The sequence below is a fragment of the Dendrobates tinctorius genome, unplaced genomic scaffold (assembly GCF_039654945.1).
Source record: "Dendrobates tinctorius isolate UK_male_01 unplaced genomic scaffold, ASM3965494v1 ptg000233l, whole genome shotgun sequence".
NCBI lineage: Eukaryota > Metazoa > Chordata > Amphibia > Anura > Dendrobatidae > Dendrobates > Dendrobates tinctorius.
In genome coordinates this window covers 2257020-2275469 of record NW_027361900.1, presented here as the reverse complement: position 1 = coordinate 2275469, position 18450 = coordinate 2257020, and the positions used below count along the sequence as shown (strand labels likewise).

The window sequence follows — 18450 nt, the reverse complement described above, 5'->3', positions numbered from 1 at the left end:
CAGAGCTGGCGCGTGGTGGACGGAGGCGGAGCTGGCGTGTGGTGGACGGGAGCAGAGCCGGAGCTGGCGTGTGGTGTACGGGGGCGGAGCTGGCGCGTGGTGGACGGGAGCAGAGCTGGCGCGTGGTGGACGGGAGCAGAGCCGGAGCTGGCGCGTGGTGTACGGGGGCGGAGCTGGCGCATGGTGGACGGGAGCGGAGGCGGAGCTGTCGTGTGGTGGACGGGAGCAGAGCAGGAGCTGGCGCGTGGTGCTGGCACGTGGTGGACGGGAGCAGAGCCGGAGCTGGCGCGTGGTGGACGGGAGCAGAGCCGGAGCTGGCGCGTGGTGGACGGGAGCGAAGGCGGAGCTGGCGTGTTGTGGACGGGAGCGAAGGCGGAGCCGGCGTGTGGTGGACGGGAGCGGAGGCGGAGCCGGCGTGTGGTGGACGGGAGCGGAGGCGGAGCCGGCGTGTGGTGGACGGGAGCGGAGGCGGAGCCGGCGTGTGGTGGACGGGAGCGGAGGCGGAGCCGGCGTGTGGTGGACGGGAGCGGAGGCGGAGCCGGCGTGTGGTGGACGGGAGCGGAGCTGGCGTGTGGTGGATGGGAGCGGAGGCGGAGTCGGCGTGTGGTGGACGGGAGATAAAACATAACCTTTAGTTAGATAGTAGAATAAATACAATTTTGTGTCCCCCAGAGTGAATGAATATAAATGTTTGGGTGAAGTCACAAATAAAGGGGCGTGAGGAGCACAGCCCGATCAGGAGGAATGATTCCCACTTGAAATGGCTGAACTGCAATCAGCAAGTCCCAGAATCAAACCTTGTGGATCTGGGAGAATCCCACAGAACCCCGCAAATAACGACTGACAGATTCTGGCTGCATATAACAGGAATGACTGGAATCTGGATGACAGTTATAGAGTTACCACCCGAAATATGCCAGAGCAATAAGGAAGGAAAGGCACAAGCTCAGCAATTCATGAAGCCGGTGCGGGAGGAAAAGGAGATCCTGGGTCCAGGATGATCCATACAGGACAAGGGGAAGAAAATGCCCTACAAGACCCCAAAGGGCTAACAGTAGTCTATCCCCAAGACTCCCCCCCCCCGACCGTCCACAGCTCCCCCTGTGCTAAACAAGCCCTGCATTCCCCCATGGAAGGGCCCAACGCGTTTCTTCCAAGCTGAGTCATCAGGGGACTTCTGCTTGTGATAGGAGGTGAGGTGCCATAGTGCTGAGCTAGAGAGGAATGGATCCCTCCACTCCTTGTCTGAAGCTGTGAGGAACGGCAGGACAAAAAGGGTTAACTTTACATAGATGAGGAGAAATTAATTACCACTTCCCATTAGGAATTCCCACAGGTGTTAACACTGAACATATGGTGTGCATGCCATTATGTCTCCAATCACTAGGACGTCTTACAGACGCGTGTTACCCCAGAGAAAGGCAGGGGGAGAACATACCATGGTACTTCTGGTGGTTGAAACGCACGCCAGTGTGCCATAAAGGCGCGTGAGCCGCAAGGAAAAAATCCACCACACTCAAATGAAGGCGGGCTACTAATTGTGTCCAATGAGGTAGAGGCGTGCGCTCCACAACCTAGTGTTTCCGGTACGTGGAACACACGCCAAAATAACTTCCGGTTTCTTGAACCGCATAGAAGTAGAATATGAAACCAAGTTGGCTTGATGGCGCACGGTCCACAGCCTTGTATCTCCGGCAAGTGGAACGCACGCCAATGCCACATCCGGCAAGTGGAACGCGCGCCAATGCCACATCCGGCAAGTGGAACGCACGCCAACGCCACATCCGGCAAGTGGAACGCGCGCCAACGCCACATCCGGCTTTGATGGCACCTTCCCTTTAAACTGCCAGGGTTTTGTTGCAGACGCTCCTGTGCCGTTCCTGCGGTGTACATCTATGTTATGGGGCCCAAAGAGTTTCACTTGTTAAAATATAATGTGTCTTCTGCTTTTTTTATGTTTTTATTTTTACAAGAATTGTTGGAGCCAATTTTCTGTAGAAACATTTTAATATCGGCTTTTTCTGGAGTTTTTCTTGTAATATAGGAAAGCCTAAGGCCAGAAATAAACCCCATAAATCACTGTACATGGAGACTTTGGGATCAGATCATTTCTGTCCGTTGTGATTGTGGAACCTAAAAATCTTTTCTAAAAGCCTCAAACTTCTGTGTGTGACTCAGAGCTGAGATCTAACGTGAGAGAAGATTCCAGTATGGGGAAGACGGGAAACCTTCATATAGACGGCCGGTGGGGATGGAGTCAGTGACCGACTCTGGCCAAATCTGTTTCTAGAGCCGCAGTAGAAGATGAAGATGTTGTCCTCATCATGAAGGAGTTATTTCTCATGTCGCGTGTAATGAATATCTCCTGCAGTATTGCTAATGCCGATTCCAGTGTCGGTAATGAGACGAGAATTAGCGTTATGGAAGATGAGTCTATGAGGAACGTGTTCAACTGCCGACTCCGAGGAGGAAACTGCTTGTTGTCTGTGGCCTAAATATATAGGTTTTATTAGTAGATGTCAGGGAAGAAAACTAAACCCTGTAAGATAATAAATCTCCTCATATGTTTCCCTTATTATCTCCAGTAATTGTATTATTACACAGGATTCTTATGGTGTTACATCGGATCATCTTCTTCTCATTCAGGTCTCTACAATATCGGATCCTCTCAGTGAAGATCTTCTACAAAAGAGAATTTTCCTGATTTACCCACCAAGGATGGATATGGACAGAGACAAGATGGCGGAGAGGATACTACACCTCACCCTAGAGATCCTCTTCCGTCTCACTGGAGAGGTGAGAGATTCTGATGATGTCACATTACATCATTCTTATCTATGGGAATAACAGATGGACAGAACTGGAGAGGTGAGGACTCTGGAAATGTCTGGAGTGAGATTTATTAATGTGTCTCTCCATAACCAGGATTACAGTGGTAAAGAAGACCTCTAGTGATCGCTGTCAGGACCCTGTGTCTGAGGGATGTGAAAGACCCCTGAGCCCAATCACGGGGCCTCCACCTCTCCCCCTGATCCATGTGGACATCAATGACCAGAAGATCCTAGAACTCACCTACAAGATGATGGAGCTGCTGACTGGAGAGGTGACACTGCTGGGAATGCAGGGACATTATACAGTAACACTATGAAGGGATCGGGGGATGACGGTATCATTGTATGTGTCAGGTTCCTATAAGGTGTCAGGATGTCGCTGTCTATTTCTCCATGGAGGAGTGGGAGTATTTAGCAGGACACAGAGATCTGTACAAGGACGTTATAATGGAGGTTCCCCAGCCCCTCACATCTCCAGGTAATAGACAGGACTAAATACACACGGCCTATAATTATCTGTATGTAGAGAATGAATTCAGTCCCTGTATGTGTTTCCTCCAGATCTATCTAGTAAGAGGACAACACCAGAGAGATGTCCCCGTCCTCTTCTTCCACAGGACTGTAACCAAGAAGATCCCAGTGCTCCTCAGGATCATCAGGTAGATGGAGAGAAGGTGTCAGGAGATCTCCCCTATGATGTGTAGACGACTGTGAAGGTCTTGTGCTCAGTCTTGTTTTATCCACCAGTATTATATGTTTTATACTTGTGTGATGAGAACGGTGGAGATGGCAGGATTAGAGCTGATCATAGATGGGACTTCTCCATCTGTCGGTGACTTTTACAATATTTGTTTCAGGGTGAAGATCTGACCCATATTAATACTACAGAGACATATGTGAGGGGTGATGAATGGTGAGTAGTAACCACTGAATCCAGAGAAGTCACAGATTCCTCTCAGTCACTGGCTTTGGCTGCTTCATCGGTGGTGTAGTCCGGCCGTATTACCATGATCACCATTTTGCCTCTAGACCACAACATTCTCCTCCACCCAAAACTGTTCAAATGACTTTGGGCATTGAAAGCCCTTTTCTATAGAACTTACAACCAATTACATTGTTTTTGATCCTAAGGAATTCAGATTACTGCACAATCTCTCCTGAAATGGGGAGCAAAACTATCTCTAATCTTCTGCTCAGGATTCATAGTAGCTCCAATGAGCCACCATAAATGAATGCAACTCTGGTTTACTGTTGTGTAATCTGTATTTGTAGTTTTCAGTTAATGAGATTCTCATGCTCTGGGCGGGGCTTTATGTGGTGCTCTGATTACATTTTTTTTTATTATTTATATAGCACCATTGATTCCATGGTGCTGTACATGAGAGGGGGTTACATACAAATTGCAGATGTCACAGTAAACAAGCTAACAATCACAGATTGATAGAGGGGAGAGAGCACCCTGCCCATTAGGGCTTACATGCTACAGGATGGTGGGTAAGGAGACAGTAGGTTGGTGGGTCGTAGCAGTTCCGGTGTTGGTTGAGGTGATATCCCCGGTAGTGGTGAGAGAGAAGGAGGTAGCGGGGTCATTGCAGGCTGTAGGCTTTCTTGAAGAGGTGGGTTTTCAGGTTCCGTCTGAAGGATCCAAATGTGGTTGATATTTGGACTTGTTGGGGCAAAGAATTCTAGAGAATTGGGGCAGTTCGGGAGAAGTCTTGGAGGCAGTTGGGTGAGGAGCGAATAATTGTGGAGGTGAGGAGGTCTTGGGAGGACCAGAGATTACGTGAGGGAAGGTATCGGGAGATTAGTTCAGAGGCATATGGGGGAGACAGGTTATAGATGGCCTTGTAGGTCAGTATTAGTAATTTGAACTGGATACGCTGAGGGAGTGGGAGCCAGTGAAGAGATTTGCAGAGGGGAGAAGTGGAGGAGTAGCGAGGAGAGAGATTAATTAGTCGGGCAGCAGAGTTAAGGATGGACTGGAGAGGTGCGAGGGTGTTAGCAGGGAGACCACAGAAAAGAATTCTGCCGTAGTCGAGGCGGGAGATGAGGTCATGCACAAGTATTTTAGTAGGTTGAGGAAAGGACGGGTTCTTGAAATATTTTTGAGCTGGAGGCAAGAGGAGGTAGAAAGAGCTTGGATGTGAGGTTTGAAGCACAGGGCAGAGTCAAAGGTTACTCCGAGGCAGCAGACTTCTGTTACTGGGGAAAGCGTGATGTCATTAATCGTGATAGGTCAGGTAAGGAAGATCTGTGAGATGGAGGAAAGAAGACTTCAGATTTGTCCACATTGAGCTTGAGGAAGCGAGAGGAGATGGAGGAGGATATGGCTGATAGACACTCCGGGATTCTGTACAGCAGAGAGGTGACATCTGGGCCAAAATATTGTACCCAAAATGTACCCACTCAGAGAGGTAGATCTGAGTGTCATCGGCATAAAGGTGGTACTGGAATCTGTGGGACTTTGAGTTGCCCCAGGCCAAGTGTATAGATTAAGAAGAGTAGGGGTCCTAGAACAGAGGCTTGGGGGACTCCAACAGAGAGAGAGGGTGGGATGAGGAAGGTAGTGTGGGAGTGGGAGACGCTGAATGTGCGGTTGGAAAGGTATGAGGAGATCCAGGATAGGGCGATGTCTTTGATGCCAAAGGAGGAGAGGATATGTAGTAGGAGGCAGTGGTCAACTGTGTCGAATGCAGAAGACAGGTCTAGAAGCAGGAGTAGAGAGTATTGTCCATTTAATTTTGCTGTAATTAGGTTGTTAGTAATTTTGGTCAGGGCTGTCTCAGTGGAGTGATGGGGGCATAAATAAAGATTGTAGATTGTCAAAGAGCAAGTTAGATGATAGATGGGAAGAAAGTTCAGCGTGGACGTGCTGCTCCTGGAGTTTGGAAGCAAATGGGAGCAGTGATATTGGACGATAGCTGGACATTGCGGTTGGGTCGAGGGTTGGCTTTTAAAGGATAGGCGTGATTGTGGCATGTTTGAAAGCAGAAGGGAAGGTACCAGACGTTAGTGATAGGTTGAAGAGGTGGGTTAGGGATGAGATAAGTGTGGTGTTGAAGTTGGGGAGGGGATGGGATGTGGTCGAGTGCACAGGTTGTGAGGTGCGATTTGGAGAAGAGACAATTAAGCTCCCCTTCAGCGATGTTGGAGAGGGAGGTTATGGGGTTTGGGCAGTGGTCTGGTATACAAAGGGGTTGTGTTGGTTGAATGATGAAGACTTGGCTTGTTTGGTAGATCTTATTTTTGAAGTGTGTGCCAAATTCCTCGGCAGAGATAAGGGAGGTTGGAGGGGACAGTGGTGTGACCTTTGACCGCACACGGCTATCACATGTGCAGGGGGGCTTATCTTAGTTATCCCACTGCTGTCAACAATGTGATGAAAGCAGCAAGCTTGTCTTGCCCCAACAATTTACCGCAGGGGTTTATTGTAGATATCCCACTGCTGCCACAATATGTCACGAACTGCCGAGATTTATGTATATCCCACTTTCCAGTTCCACTTTGGAGCTCGCAGGCGCCCCCCCTTACCTTCAGGTCAGTCAGAGAACTGCACCTAGGAAGTCGCCGGACGGGCTACTTGTTGTGCAATGGCTATTAGGTCCACTTGCAGTGAGGGAATTATAAATGCTTTGGCCGCAGCTACACAATCTGCCTATAAAACCCGCTCAGTCACTACCAGCTCTACCCACCTAGCCAAAACACACCGCTGCCACCAACTTCTGATTCTCTATATTAATATTTAAAATTAATACAGGGGTTCCGAAGCCAACCCAAATAGTAGCGTAATTAGCTTATAGGCACGTGAATTCGTCACAGAACAAGGAGACGGAACTAATAAATTTTATATTTACTCCAAAAAGTAGGCACTGTTTACAGAGATATAAAAAGATCTTACAATGGGAGACAATTAAAATATGTACATGCCTATAATATTGTGGCTATTGTTGGGCTTATAGAAAAAATTACATCCAGCAAAATGTCACCGGCGATGGCGGCGCCTGCACAGTAGCATCTATATCAACTATATATATATATATATATATATATATATATATATATATATATATATATATATATATATATATATATATATATATCTCAGCACAATTTTGGAAACAAATTTTTTTTCCTTAGGAAGTTATAAGGGTTAAAAGCTAAACAGCGATTTCTCATTTTTACAACAAAATTTACAAAACCATTTTTTTTAGGGACCACCTCACCTTTGAAGTGAGTTTGGGGGGGGTCAGTATGACAGGAAATACCCAAAAGTGACACCATTGTAAAAACTGCACCCCTAAAGGTACTCAAAATCACATTCAAGAAGTTTCTTAACCCTTCAGGTGCTTCACAGGAATGATTGGAATGTGTAAGGAAAAAATAAACATTTACTTTTCTTTCACAAAAATTTTCATGTAGACCTAATTTTTTTTTTTACTTTTGCAAGGGTAACAGGAGAAAATGGATGATACGTTTTGTTTTGAAATTTCTCCTGAGCATGCTGATACCCCATATTTGGGGGAAATCTACTGTGTGTGCGCACGGCAGAGCTCAGAAGGGAAAGCGCACCATTTGACTTTTTGAATGTAAAATTTGCTGGAATAATTAGCGGTTGCCATGTCGCGTTTGGAGAGTCTGAATTCAGCTTACTGGGAGGGATCAGCAAAGGTGCATGAGTGGTCACAGATGTTCGGTGGTCAAGGCTGGTGCGGCGGCAGCGCTCTGTGCTGGTGCGGCGGCAATGCTCTGTGCTGGGGCGGCAGTGCTCTGTGCTGCGAGGGGCCTCCGCCACCATTTTGTCAAAGCCGGAGTCCCCACAGCTCCATTGCTGCGATGCGCCGCAGCATTTGTAAGTATATTCCGACTCTAAAAAATTTTTGGGAAAAAGTGCGTCTTATAGTCCGAAAAATATGGTACATTTTTACCGCTAAAATGTTGTTTTAAGCCCAGATTTTACATTGGAAAATAGGTAGATAAGTATATGGTCAACATTGGTAAAACTATGGGTGTACATAGATGTGTTGTGAACTCTCTTAATCTTACTTTTGAGGCAGGGCTCCCTCTGGTGGATACTGCTGGTAGTGGAGCTGGTCAATTTGATGTTAATCCAACAGCTGCAGAGGATGATTGGAGAAGTGGGGGTAGAGACTGGGAGTACATAAGCGAGCAGACTTCTCTCAGTGGCTGCCGGGGATACTCCTGTCTGTGCATAGTGAGGATATCTGTCTCCTGCCTGATCCTGCATTTTCCAGCTAAGTGTCGTTTGCTAAATCCTTTGCATCTGATTTTGCCTTGCTGTCAGGAGTCAGCTGGCTCCCCCTGGGGCTTCTGGCTCCTGCCCTGTATTTTTGTATCTTGTGTTTGTTTGCTCAGTCACCTGCTGTATTAGCCTGTTGCTAGCCTCCATTTCACACCTGAGTGCTGATTTAGTGGGGGCGAGGTTGTGCTAACCTCAGTATTTTTGTGCTTCAGTCATGTTGGAATTTGTAGGGTTTTTGCGTGATTGCAGACAGTGCCTTTTCTGTCCTATCCTATCTAGTCAGTGTGGGCCCCATCATTTGATCAGTCTATTTTCTGTCTGTGTCTCATCTTGTCTCCCCGACAATATATGTTTGGGGGCTGTCTATTCCTTTGGGGATCTGCTCTGGGGCAGTTTAGATTTCACCTTTCTGTCTTTAGGCTTAGTTAGTCCTCCGGCTGTGACGAGGCGTCTAGGGCATCGTAGGAACGCTCCACGGCTACTGCTAGTTGTGTTGTTAAGATCAGGGGTCTGCAATCCGCTGAGTGACCAACCTTTCTGGTGTTCTGGTGGCATAGCCTTTTGCGCTTTCCTCCTCGGTGACCCATTCATAACATAGATAAATTCGAGGAAGGGTGTCATTTCCAATTCCCAGAGGGGTGTCATTTCCAAAATGGGGTCACTTCAGGGGGGATTCTGCTGTTGTTGCCCTTTGGAGAGCCTCTAAGTGCCAGAACACCAGAATTTCCCCTGAAGTGATCCTTTTTGGAAATGACACCCCTCTGGGAATTCATCTATGGATATAGTGACCATTTTCACTACATGGATGATTTCCAGAAACTCTTAGAAGAAGTTTCAGAGCAAAAATTGCAAAAATGTCATTGTAGTGCCCAATATATTGTGCCCAATTTATGTCTCTGGAGACCTACCCCCGGAAAATGTTAAAAGGAACCTGTCACCCCTCTCAGGCGTTTTTAAGTAAAAGAGCCACCTCCTGTATTTTGTCAAGCAGTGCATGGAAGTCCATAAATTAGTTCCATAAGAATTGATATATCAGCGGTCACTTGTTTGACCTTTTAGATGTGCAGCAGCTGACTACTAATCATACATGCCTGATCTCTCCTGCAATAGGTGAGTGGATTTCTTTTATATTTATTATTAACCCAGATAAGACCCTATTTGTGGCTTTTTTGTTCCTATAGTGTACTATATTGAAAGCTGTCATGGAGGCATAAGGCTGGCAATGATGGGCATTGTGGGTAATAGCAAGTATCATGCCTCATTCGTCTCTTGGAACATACACAACATCTTCTCTGGGTGTTCTTTCTTGTTTCAGTTACTGAGATGAGTGCAATAAAATGTCGCTCAGTGAGTCTTCTGACATCAGATTCTAAAGGATTGGCAGGGACAACATTTTCAAAAACAAGATTTTCAGTGATCTTTTCCTGGTAATCAAAACCATTTTTCCAGATGTCCCCAGATAAGTAGGGCATCCTGGTGGGTTTAGTTGGCTGTCTTTCCCCTCATAAATGTGAAATGCTGATGTGTATCCGGTTGAACTCTCGCACATTTTATAGAGCTTTATTCCGAACCTTGCCCTCTTAGAAGGAATAAATTGCTTGAGGTGCAGTCTTCCTTTGAATTTGACAAGGGACTCATCAATGGAAATGTTTTCTGTTGGGGTGTAGAGCTATAAGAACTTTTCTGTCAAGTATTCGATGATGGGTCTGATTTTGAATAGTCTGTCATGTTCTGGGACATCTCTGGGCAGGCATTGACTATTGACGTTAAAATGCCAAAATCTCATGAGCATTTCATAACGGGTCCTAGGAAGAATGGCAGAAAACATAGTGGTGGCTTGAACAGGGCGGTTGGACAAATAGGACTGAATGATCGTTTTTTAACAAGCCCCATAGCGAATGTAAGTCCTAAAAATGTTTTAATTTCTAGGATATTAGTTGGTACCATAAATTTGACCTAGCATAATAGGATCGTGGATTCTGGCTGATGAATTTGGACGCATATAAATTTGTAGGACAATATGCTCTTGCAAGCTGTCATAAACAAATTAAAAAAATTAATTGGTCCAAAATTTTCCACCTCCACATTTATACCAGGAGTGGCATTAAAATTAGGGATGAATGGAGTAGCCGAATCCGAAGCCTCCCTTCTGAGAAATGCTACATCAAGAGGCAAAGCCCCTTGGACATTGGTGTGCGCCAATTCGCGAGCACTAGGGACAACGCTAGTACTGGGCATTGTTCCCTGAGTTGGTGACATTTCTCCAGAAGCGCTATTTGTCCTTCTTGTTGTACTGGTCCTTGTGTGAGGATGGACCAGAATCACTGCTCATTTCTGAGCTATCACTGTGGCTGCTAATAAAGCCCTCGCCATCCTCATCGCCATCTGACACTGCACTTTCTTCACTGTCAGAACATAAAAGTGCATAAGCCTCCTCTGCACTATAAAACTGACGGGCCATTTTATTCGTTTTTATTTTTTTTCCCGTAAGTAGAAAACTACGACGTGACTGATGTGACCTAATTATTGGGGAGACAATTGAGAAAAGCCTAATTCTTTAGCCTACCTGTTATGAACAGGTCACCGAGGAGGATGGCAGGAATAGGCTAGGCCACCAGAAAACCAGAAAGGTTGGTCACTTAGCGGATTGCAGATCCCTAGTCCTAACAACACAACTAACAGCAGCCGTGGAGCGTACCTATGATACCCTTGATGCCTTGGCACAGCCGGAGAGCTAGCAAAGCCTAAAGCAAGAAAGGTGAAATCTAAACTGCCCTGGAGTAGACCCCAAAGGAATAGATAGCCCCCAAACATATATCGTCGGTGAGACAAGATAAAACACAAACGCAGGCAGAAAATAGACTGAGCAAATAATGGGGCCCAAGCTGGCTAGATAGGATAGGAAAGGAAAGACACTGTCTGCAATCACGCAAAAAACCCTGAAAAATCCAACATGTCTGATGTACAAAAAAACACTGAGGTCTCACGACCTCGCCCCCACTATATCAGCTTTCTGATATGAACTGGAAGCAAAGCAAAAGAGACTAATATAACAGGGGATTGAACAAACTGACACAAGCTGTAACATATGGAGCGGTGGTCTCTTACAGCCCCCAGCAGGGAGCAAGCTGAACCCTCACAACAAGCAGAAAGAGACAAAACCAGATCAGATGCAAAGGATTAGCACATGAACAACTTAGCTGAACATTGCAGGATCAGGGCAGGAGACATCAGACCTCAGAATGCACAGGAAAGCAATCATCACCCGGGATTGAAGGAAGTCTGCTGACTTAAATACGCTAATCAGTAACCCCAGATCTCCAATCGTCATCATCATCAGGTGGCAGACCTCTGTCAATCCGGCCAGCTCCACTACCTCCAGTAACCACCAGAGGGAGCCCTGACCCAGAAGTAAGAGAATTCACAATACCTACCCCTAACTTTAGAATAAACCCTAACTTTAGCCCAACAGTAACCCTAACTTTAACCCTAACTATCCTATAAAGAGAGCACGGCACTCAGGAATAGTTTGGTTGTTGGTGCTCAAGTCGGATATCCAACCCATCAATCAAAAATGACAAAAATCTTGGCACTCAATATGTGAAATATTCAGACACTTTTATTTTGTGCATCCAGACAGAAAGGTTTAAACGTTTTCAGTCTTACACACAGGGCAGCCAGACCACGGACCAGGGCTTCACCAGTGCAATTCAATTCTAGAGGTTGTATAACCACTGCTATCAGTGCTGTCTTCACTCCTTATTTTAGTGACCCTAGAGGTCCTTTTTCTGAAGCCCTACGCTGTACAGCTGCCTGTTCTAATTTTGGACGGCTCAGTCCACATACGCTTTCCAGACGCCAGCCATTTAACATTTCCACTGGCCATCCAGGCTCTCTACTTTGTCCTTCTTTTGGCTACCATTGGAAGGATTTATTTATTTCAGTAAACGAGATTTTTCTGATGAAGGTCCTATGCTGGACTGAAAACGTTTAAACCTTTCTGTCTGGATGCACAAAATAAAAGTGTCTGAATATTTCACATATTGAGTGCCAAGATTTTTGTCATTTTTAACCCTAACTATAGCACTAACCCTAACCTGCCTTAGTTGTTTTTTTACTTTATAGCACAATCGCTGACTGACACAGCTGGTGCCAGCAGCACTTGTAACACTGTTTCTCCTCTAATCTCTCACTGACAGGAGATCTGAGGAGAAACAGTGTTTTTATGATGCAGATTGCCCGGGAAAGTTCGCTGCTACAACAAACTTTCCTAGTGATTTGTCTCGTTGCCTGGTGTGATGCTGACATCATAAGGACCTGAACCAACCAGGTCTCAATGAGGTCGAGGGTCACAGGATACGTTGTGCGCTGGAATCCCCTCGTTATAAGGTACATGGGGGCCTGATGAGCACAAAACCGCCGACCGTAGATAAACGTCAGTGCTGCACAAAGCCCTGCTAGCGCCGACATTTATGTACTATTGGTGGTCACAAAGCGGTTAAGTTAAAGGCACCATAATTTCTGTCCAGGCCTAATTCATGAGTTTTATTTTTTTTAAAGTACTGTGGAAGCATGGTTGAAAAGCAATATCTGACTTTCATTTGCTTCAAGTTATTTCTGTGACCATTGTGGGTTTATCTGTCAGTAAACGAGGGGTTCCAACAATTTTGACCACGTGTGTAGGAGGAGTGAATATTTTGACTCCACAGCCTCTTTCTGGAAATTAACACGCAGTGGATGTTGGAGAGTGAAAATTACACATTTGCCATTTTCTTACCCAGCACATAGTGCCCAGATTGTGCTCCAGGAGACACACACCAAAAATTAAGTGGGTTCTTCTCACTATAATATTGCTGAATACAGGGATCCTAAATGTTGTTGGCGCACACTGCAAGACTCCGAAGTGAGAGCGGATTTTGCTGGATTGGTTTATAGAAACCTTGTTGCTTTTCAACAGCCTTTGGGCCACTAATAGTGTGGGAACCTCTGTTTTTCCACTGACAGATGATGGACCCGAGTGGGGACTTGTTTTTGTGAGATGAGAATTGGTATTATTTTCGCCTACATAACATTGATTGGTTTCTTTTTATTTGATATTTGGGAGGCAGAATGAACAAACAGTTGAACACCGCACACTACTGGCTCATCCAACAAGGTTTTCTATTAGACTGTGAACTGTCATTGTCTTGGTAAATAATTAAAGTTTTTACATAAACTGTCCATAAAAATGGCAAGCTAAGTAGAAATGTTCAAAAATATAAAACTCAAGGATATTTTATTAATAAGTAATAATTGTTTTTATCTTAGCAGATGACTGTACCAGGAGATCAGAGGGACAGCTGACATATTCAACTTTTAAATCGGATGATCTTGAGATCCTACAAGCTACAACTGAAGTGATTGCTATTACTCCAGATATATCATCCATTCACAGCAAAGATCTGTCATCTGATCCTATGAAACAGGTCCCATCTTCTGATTCATTACTGACTACTAAGGAAAATCAAAGTAAAAAAAGAGGCAATAAAAAACAAACTGCTCCTAAAGCAAAGAAGTCATTTTCCTGTTCAGAATGTGCGAAATGTTTTGCACATAAATCACTGCTTGTTACTCACCATAGAACTCACACAGGGGAGAAGCCTTTTTCCTGTTCAGAATGTGGGAAATGTTTTAACCAGAAAGGGAATCTTGATGATCACCAAAGAACCCACACAGGAGAGAAGCCTTTTTCATGTACAGAATGTGGGAAACGTTTTAACCGGAAATCAGATTTGGTTAATCACCATAGAACTCACACAGGGGAGAAGCCTTTTTCCTGCTCAGAATGTGGGAAATGTTTTAACCATAAAGGGAATCTTGTTAAACACCAAAGAATTCACACAGGCGAAAAGCCTTTTTCATGTTCAGAATGTGGGAAATGTTTTGCACGTAAATCACATTTTGTTAGCCACCAGAGAGCTCACACAGGAGAGAAGCCATATTCATGTTCAGAATGTGGGAAATGTTCTAAACGGAAAGCTCTTCTTGTTAGACATCGGAGCAGTCACACAGAGTAGAAGCCTTTTTCATTTTCTTAATGTGGGAAATATTTTACTTGGAAATCAACTGTTAATAAATATCAGAGACGTCACATAGGGGAGAAGCCTTTTTTATGTTCATAGCAGGGTGTTATGAATGAGTCACCGTAGGAGGCAAAAACAGAAATACTAGCTAAGTCCAGAAAACCAGAGAAGTTGGCAGCTATCGGATTGCAGACCCCTGAACCTATCAACAACAACTAGCAGTAGCTGTGGGGGGTTCCTACGGTGCCCTAGACCCCTCGATCACAGCCGGAGAACTAAATAACCTAAAGACAGAAAGGGAAATCTAAACTGCCCCAGAGCAGACCCCAAAGCAATAGGCAGCCCCCAACATATAATGACGGTGAAGCAAGATGAAAAAACACTCACACAGATAGAAAGATAGGCTGAGCAAATGATGGGGCCCAAGCTAACTAAATAGGACAGGATAGAAAAGCTGCTGTCTGCAATCCACCAAAACCCTATCAAAACAAGAGCCAACAGACTGATAGGGAAAAAAGCCCTGAAGACGCTAGGCTTCAAAAGACTATATCAGTACTCAGGTATTTTCTGAAGACAGAGCAAAAAGGAATTCAGCTCACCCCAGCAGGGAATGGCAGAATTCCAGAAAAACAAGGCAAAACAAAACCAAAACACAAATGCAAAAAGCAGAGCAGAAAACTTAACTTTTGAGGAGCAGGAATCAGACTGGTCTCCTAGAATCCCTCTGAGAAATCACTAGCAAGGCAGAAGGACGTCAGCTGCCTTATATCCAGTCAGCAATTCCAGTCACCATCATCCTGCTCAGGTGCTTGGTAATCAGCCTCACTACCTTCCTTCACAGAAGAGGGAGTTCATCAGACCTCAATGGTGAAGGGGAAAATTAACTCACAACAGCAGGGCTGTTGAGTCGGTAAGCCAAACCTGCGACTCCGACTCCTCAATTTCCCTTACACCGACTCCAACTCCCACATATATTGCTTATATTTAAGTGAAAAATTTATTGTTGTACAATGTGAACAACAGACATTTAATCATTTCTATGATCCAATAATCAAGATATGTAGATAGAACATAATATCTATTTATTGGAATACAACTTTATAACACAAAAAACTAATAAATTGTAAATATGTAATACACTGTATACATGTATACGGTACAGACCAAAGTTTGGACACACCTCCTCATTCAAAGAGTTTTCTTTATTTTCATGACTATGAAAATTGTAGATTCATTCTGAAGGCATCAAAACAATGAATTAACACATGTGGAATTATATAATTAAAGTGTGAAACAGAAAATATGTCATATTCTAGATTCTTCAAAGTAGACACTTTTTGCTTTGATTATTGCTTTGCACACTCTTGGCATTCTCTTGATGAGCTTCAAGTGGTAGTCACCAGAAATGGTCTTCCAACAGTCTTGAAGGAGTTCCCAGAGATGCTTAGCACTTGTTGGCCCTTTGGCCTTCACTCTGTGGTCCAGCTCACCCCAAACCATCTCGATTGGGTTCAGGTCTGGTGACTGTGGAGGCCAGGTCATCTGGCGTAGCACCCCATCACTCTCCTTCTTGGTCAAATAGCCCTTACACAGCCTGGAGGTGCGTTTGAGGCCATTGTCCTGTTGAAAAATAAATGATGGTCCAACTAAACACAAACCGGATGGTATAGCATGCCGCTGCAAGATGCTGTGGTAGCCATGCTGGTTCAGTATGCCTTCAATTTTGAATAAATCCCCAACAGTGTCACCAGCAAAGCACCCCCACACCATCACACCTCCTCCATGCTTCACGGTAGGAACCAGGCATGTAGAGTCCATCCGTTCACCTTTTCTGCGTCGTACAAAGACACGGTGGTTGGAACCAAAGATCTCAAATTTGGACTCATCAGACCAAAGCACAGATTTCCACTGGTCTAATGTCCATTCCTTGTGTTCTTAGCCCAAACAAGTCTCTTCTGCTTGTTGCCTGTCCTTAGCAGTGGTTTCCTAGCAGCTATTTTACCATGAAGGCCTGCTGCACAAAGTCTCCTCTTAACAGTTGTAGAGATGTGTCTGCTGCTAGAACTCTGTGTGGCATTGACCTGGTCTCTAATCTGAGCTGCTGTTAACCTGCGATTTCTGAGGCTGGTGACTCGGATGAACTTATCCTCCGCAGCAGAGGTGACTCTTGGTCTTCCTTTCCTGGGGCGGTCCTCATGTGAGCCAGTTTCTTTGTAGCGCTTGATGGTTTTTGCCAATGCACTTGGGGACACTTTCAAAGTTTTCCCAATTTTTCAGACTGACTAACCTTCATTTCTTAAAGGAATGATGGCCACTCGTTTTTCTTTACTGCTTTTTTCTTACCATAATACAAATTCTAACAGTCTATTCAGTAGGACTATCAGCTGTGTATCCACCAGACTTCTGCACAACACAACTGATGGTCCCAACCCCATTTATAAGGGAAGAAATCCCACTTATTAAACCTGACAGGCCACACCTGTGAAGTGAAAACCATTTCCGGTGACTACCTCTTGAAGCTCATCAAGAGTGTGCAAAGCAGTAATCAAAGCAAAAGGTGGCTACTTTGAAGAACCTAGAATATAAGACATATTTTCAGTTGTTTTATAAAAGGGGGGTTAAGAGAAGAAATAATACTCGCATGCATCTGTATTGGCTTATGACAGGTCGCTGATCCCTCACTGACCTGCCCCCATTATTACATAATGCATATAATAGCATTGATATTATTGGTGATAATTTATTGGTGATAATGCCTATAATATTGTGGTCATTGTGAGGCTTAGAAAAAAAATTACATCCAGCACAATGTCACCGGCGATGGCGGCGCCTGCACAGTAGTATCTATATCAACTATATATATATATCAGCACAATTTTGGAAACAAAATTTTTTTCCTTAGGAAGTTATAAGGGTTAAAAGCTAAAGATAGGGTGCGCAGATCGCAAGCATCCATGTGCGATAGTAGGCGGTGATGACCGGATGGGGCGGGCAGGGAGTCGGCAGGGGGCGGGGCTTAGCGGCGCCGTGCGCTGCGTCGAATAAACTCTAGTGTGAAACTAGCCTTAGCCTGTTGCTAGCCGCCATTTCACACCTGAGTGCTGATTTAGTGGGGGCGAGGTTGTGCCAACCTCAGTATTTTTGTGCTTCAGTCGTGTTGGAATTTTTAGGGTTTTTGCGTGATTGCAGACAGTGCCTTTTCTGTCCTGTCCTATCTAGTCAGTGTGGGCCCCATCATTTGATCAGTCTATTTTCTGTCTGTGTCTCATCTTGTCTCCCCGACAATATATGTTTGGGGGCTGTCTATTCCTTTGGGGATCTGCTCTGGGGCAGTTTAGATTTCACCTTTCTGTCTTTAGGCTTAGTTAGTCCTCCGGCTGTGACGAAGCGTCTAGGGCATCGTAGGAACGCTCCACGGCTACTGCTAGTTGTGTTAAGATCAGGGGTCTGCAATCCGCTGAGTGACCAACCTCTCTGGTGTTCTGGTGGCATAGCCTTTTGCGCTTTCCTCCTCGGTGACCCATTCATAACATAGATGAATTCGAAGAAGGGTGTCATTTCCAATTCCCACAGGGGAGTCATTTCCAAAATGGGGTCACTTCAGGGGGGGATTCTGCTGTTGTTGTACTTTGGAGAGCCGCTAAGTTCCAGAACACCAGAATTTCCCCTGAAGTGACCCTTTTTGGAAATGACACCCCTCTGGGAATTCATCTATGGATATAGTGACCATTTTCACTACATGGATGATTTCCAGAAACTCATAGAAGAAGTTTCAGAGCAAAAATTGCAAAAATGTCATTGTAGTGCCCAATATATTGTGCCCAATTTGTGTCTCTGGAGACCTACCCCGGAAATTGTTAAAAGGAACCTGTCACCCCCTTCAGGCGTTTTTAAGTAAAAGAGCCACCTCCTGTATTTTGTCAAGCAGTGCATGGAAGTCCATAAATTAGTTCCATAAGAATTGATATATCAGCGGTCACTTGTTTGACCTTTGGACGTGCAGCAGCTGACTACTAATCGTACGTGCCTGATCTCTCCTGCAATAGGTGAGTGGATTTCTTTTATATTTATTATTAACCCAGATAAGACCCTATTTGTGCTTTTTTGTTCCTATAGTGTACTATTTTGAAAGCTGTCATGGAGGCATAAGGCTGGCAATGATGGGCATTGTGGGTAATAATAGCGGGTATCATGCCTCATTCCTCTCTTGGAACATACACGACATCTTCTCTGGGGGTTCTTTCTTGTTTCAGTTACTGAGATGAGTGCAATAAAATGTCGCTCAGTGAGTCTTCTG

The 18450-nt window shown here is 45.0% G+C and overlaps 3 protein-coding genes across 3 annotated transcripts in view; 2 read left to right on the top strand and 1 right to left on the bottom strand.

Moving 5' to 3' along the window:
* The window catches only part of LOC141060199 (oocyte zinc finger protein XlCOF8.4-like), a 115748-nt gene that overhangs the window by 54261 nt on the left and 43037 nt on the right, over positions 1 to 18450 (bottom strand). The gene's annotated exons all lie outside the window — the stretch shown is intronic.
* LOC141060263 (oocyte zinc finger protein XlCOF8.4-like) lies at positions 439 to 3535 on the top strand. The gene is made up of 5 exons (XM_073556487.1): positions 439 to 1193; positions 2647 to 2796; positions 2926 to 3103; positions 3186 to 3309; positions 3393 to 3535. Exons 3-5 carry the CDS (start codon positions 3080 to 3082, stop codon positions 3533 to 3535), a joined length of 291 nt encoding a protein of 96 aa, XP_073412588.1. The 5' UTR covers positions 439 to 1193; positions 2647 to 2796; positions 2926 to 3079.
* On the top strand, positions 3685 to 14221 carry LOC141060198 (uncharacterized). The gene is made up of 2 exons (XM_073556444.1): positions 3685 to 3744; positions 13399 to 14221. The coding sequence occupies exons 1-2, from the start codon at positions 3738 to 3740 to the stop codon at positions 14145 to 14147; spliced, it is 756 nt and encodes a 251-aa protein (XP_073412545.1). The 5' UTR covers positions 3685 to 3737; the 3' UTR covers positions 14148 to 14221.

What these genes read in the sequence shown, in the direction of transcription:
- LOC141060263 (XM_073556487.1), top strand. Translation starts at nt 3,080, where the DNA reads ATGATGGAGCTGCTGACTGGAGAG. An exon ending in TGGAGCTGCTGACTGGAGAG is followed by an intron (nt 3,104 to 3,185) that starts GTGACACTGCTG and finishes TGTATGTGTCAG; the next exon opens with GTTCCTATAAGGTGTCAGGA. An exon ending in CCAGCCCCTCACATCTCCAG is followed by an intron (nt 3,310 to 3,392) that starts GTAATAGACAGG and finishes TGTTTCCTCCAG; the next exon opens with ATCTATCTAGTAAGAGGACA.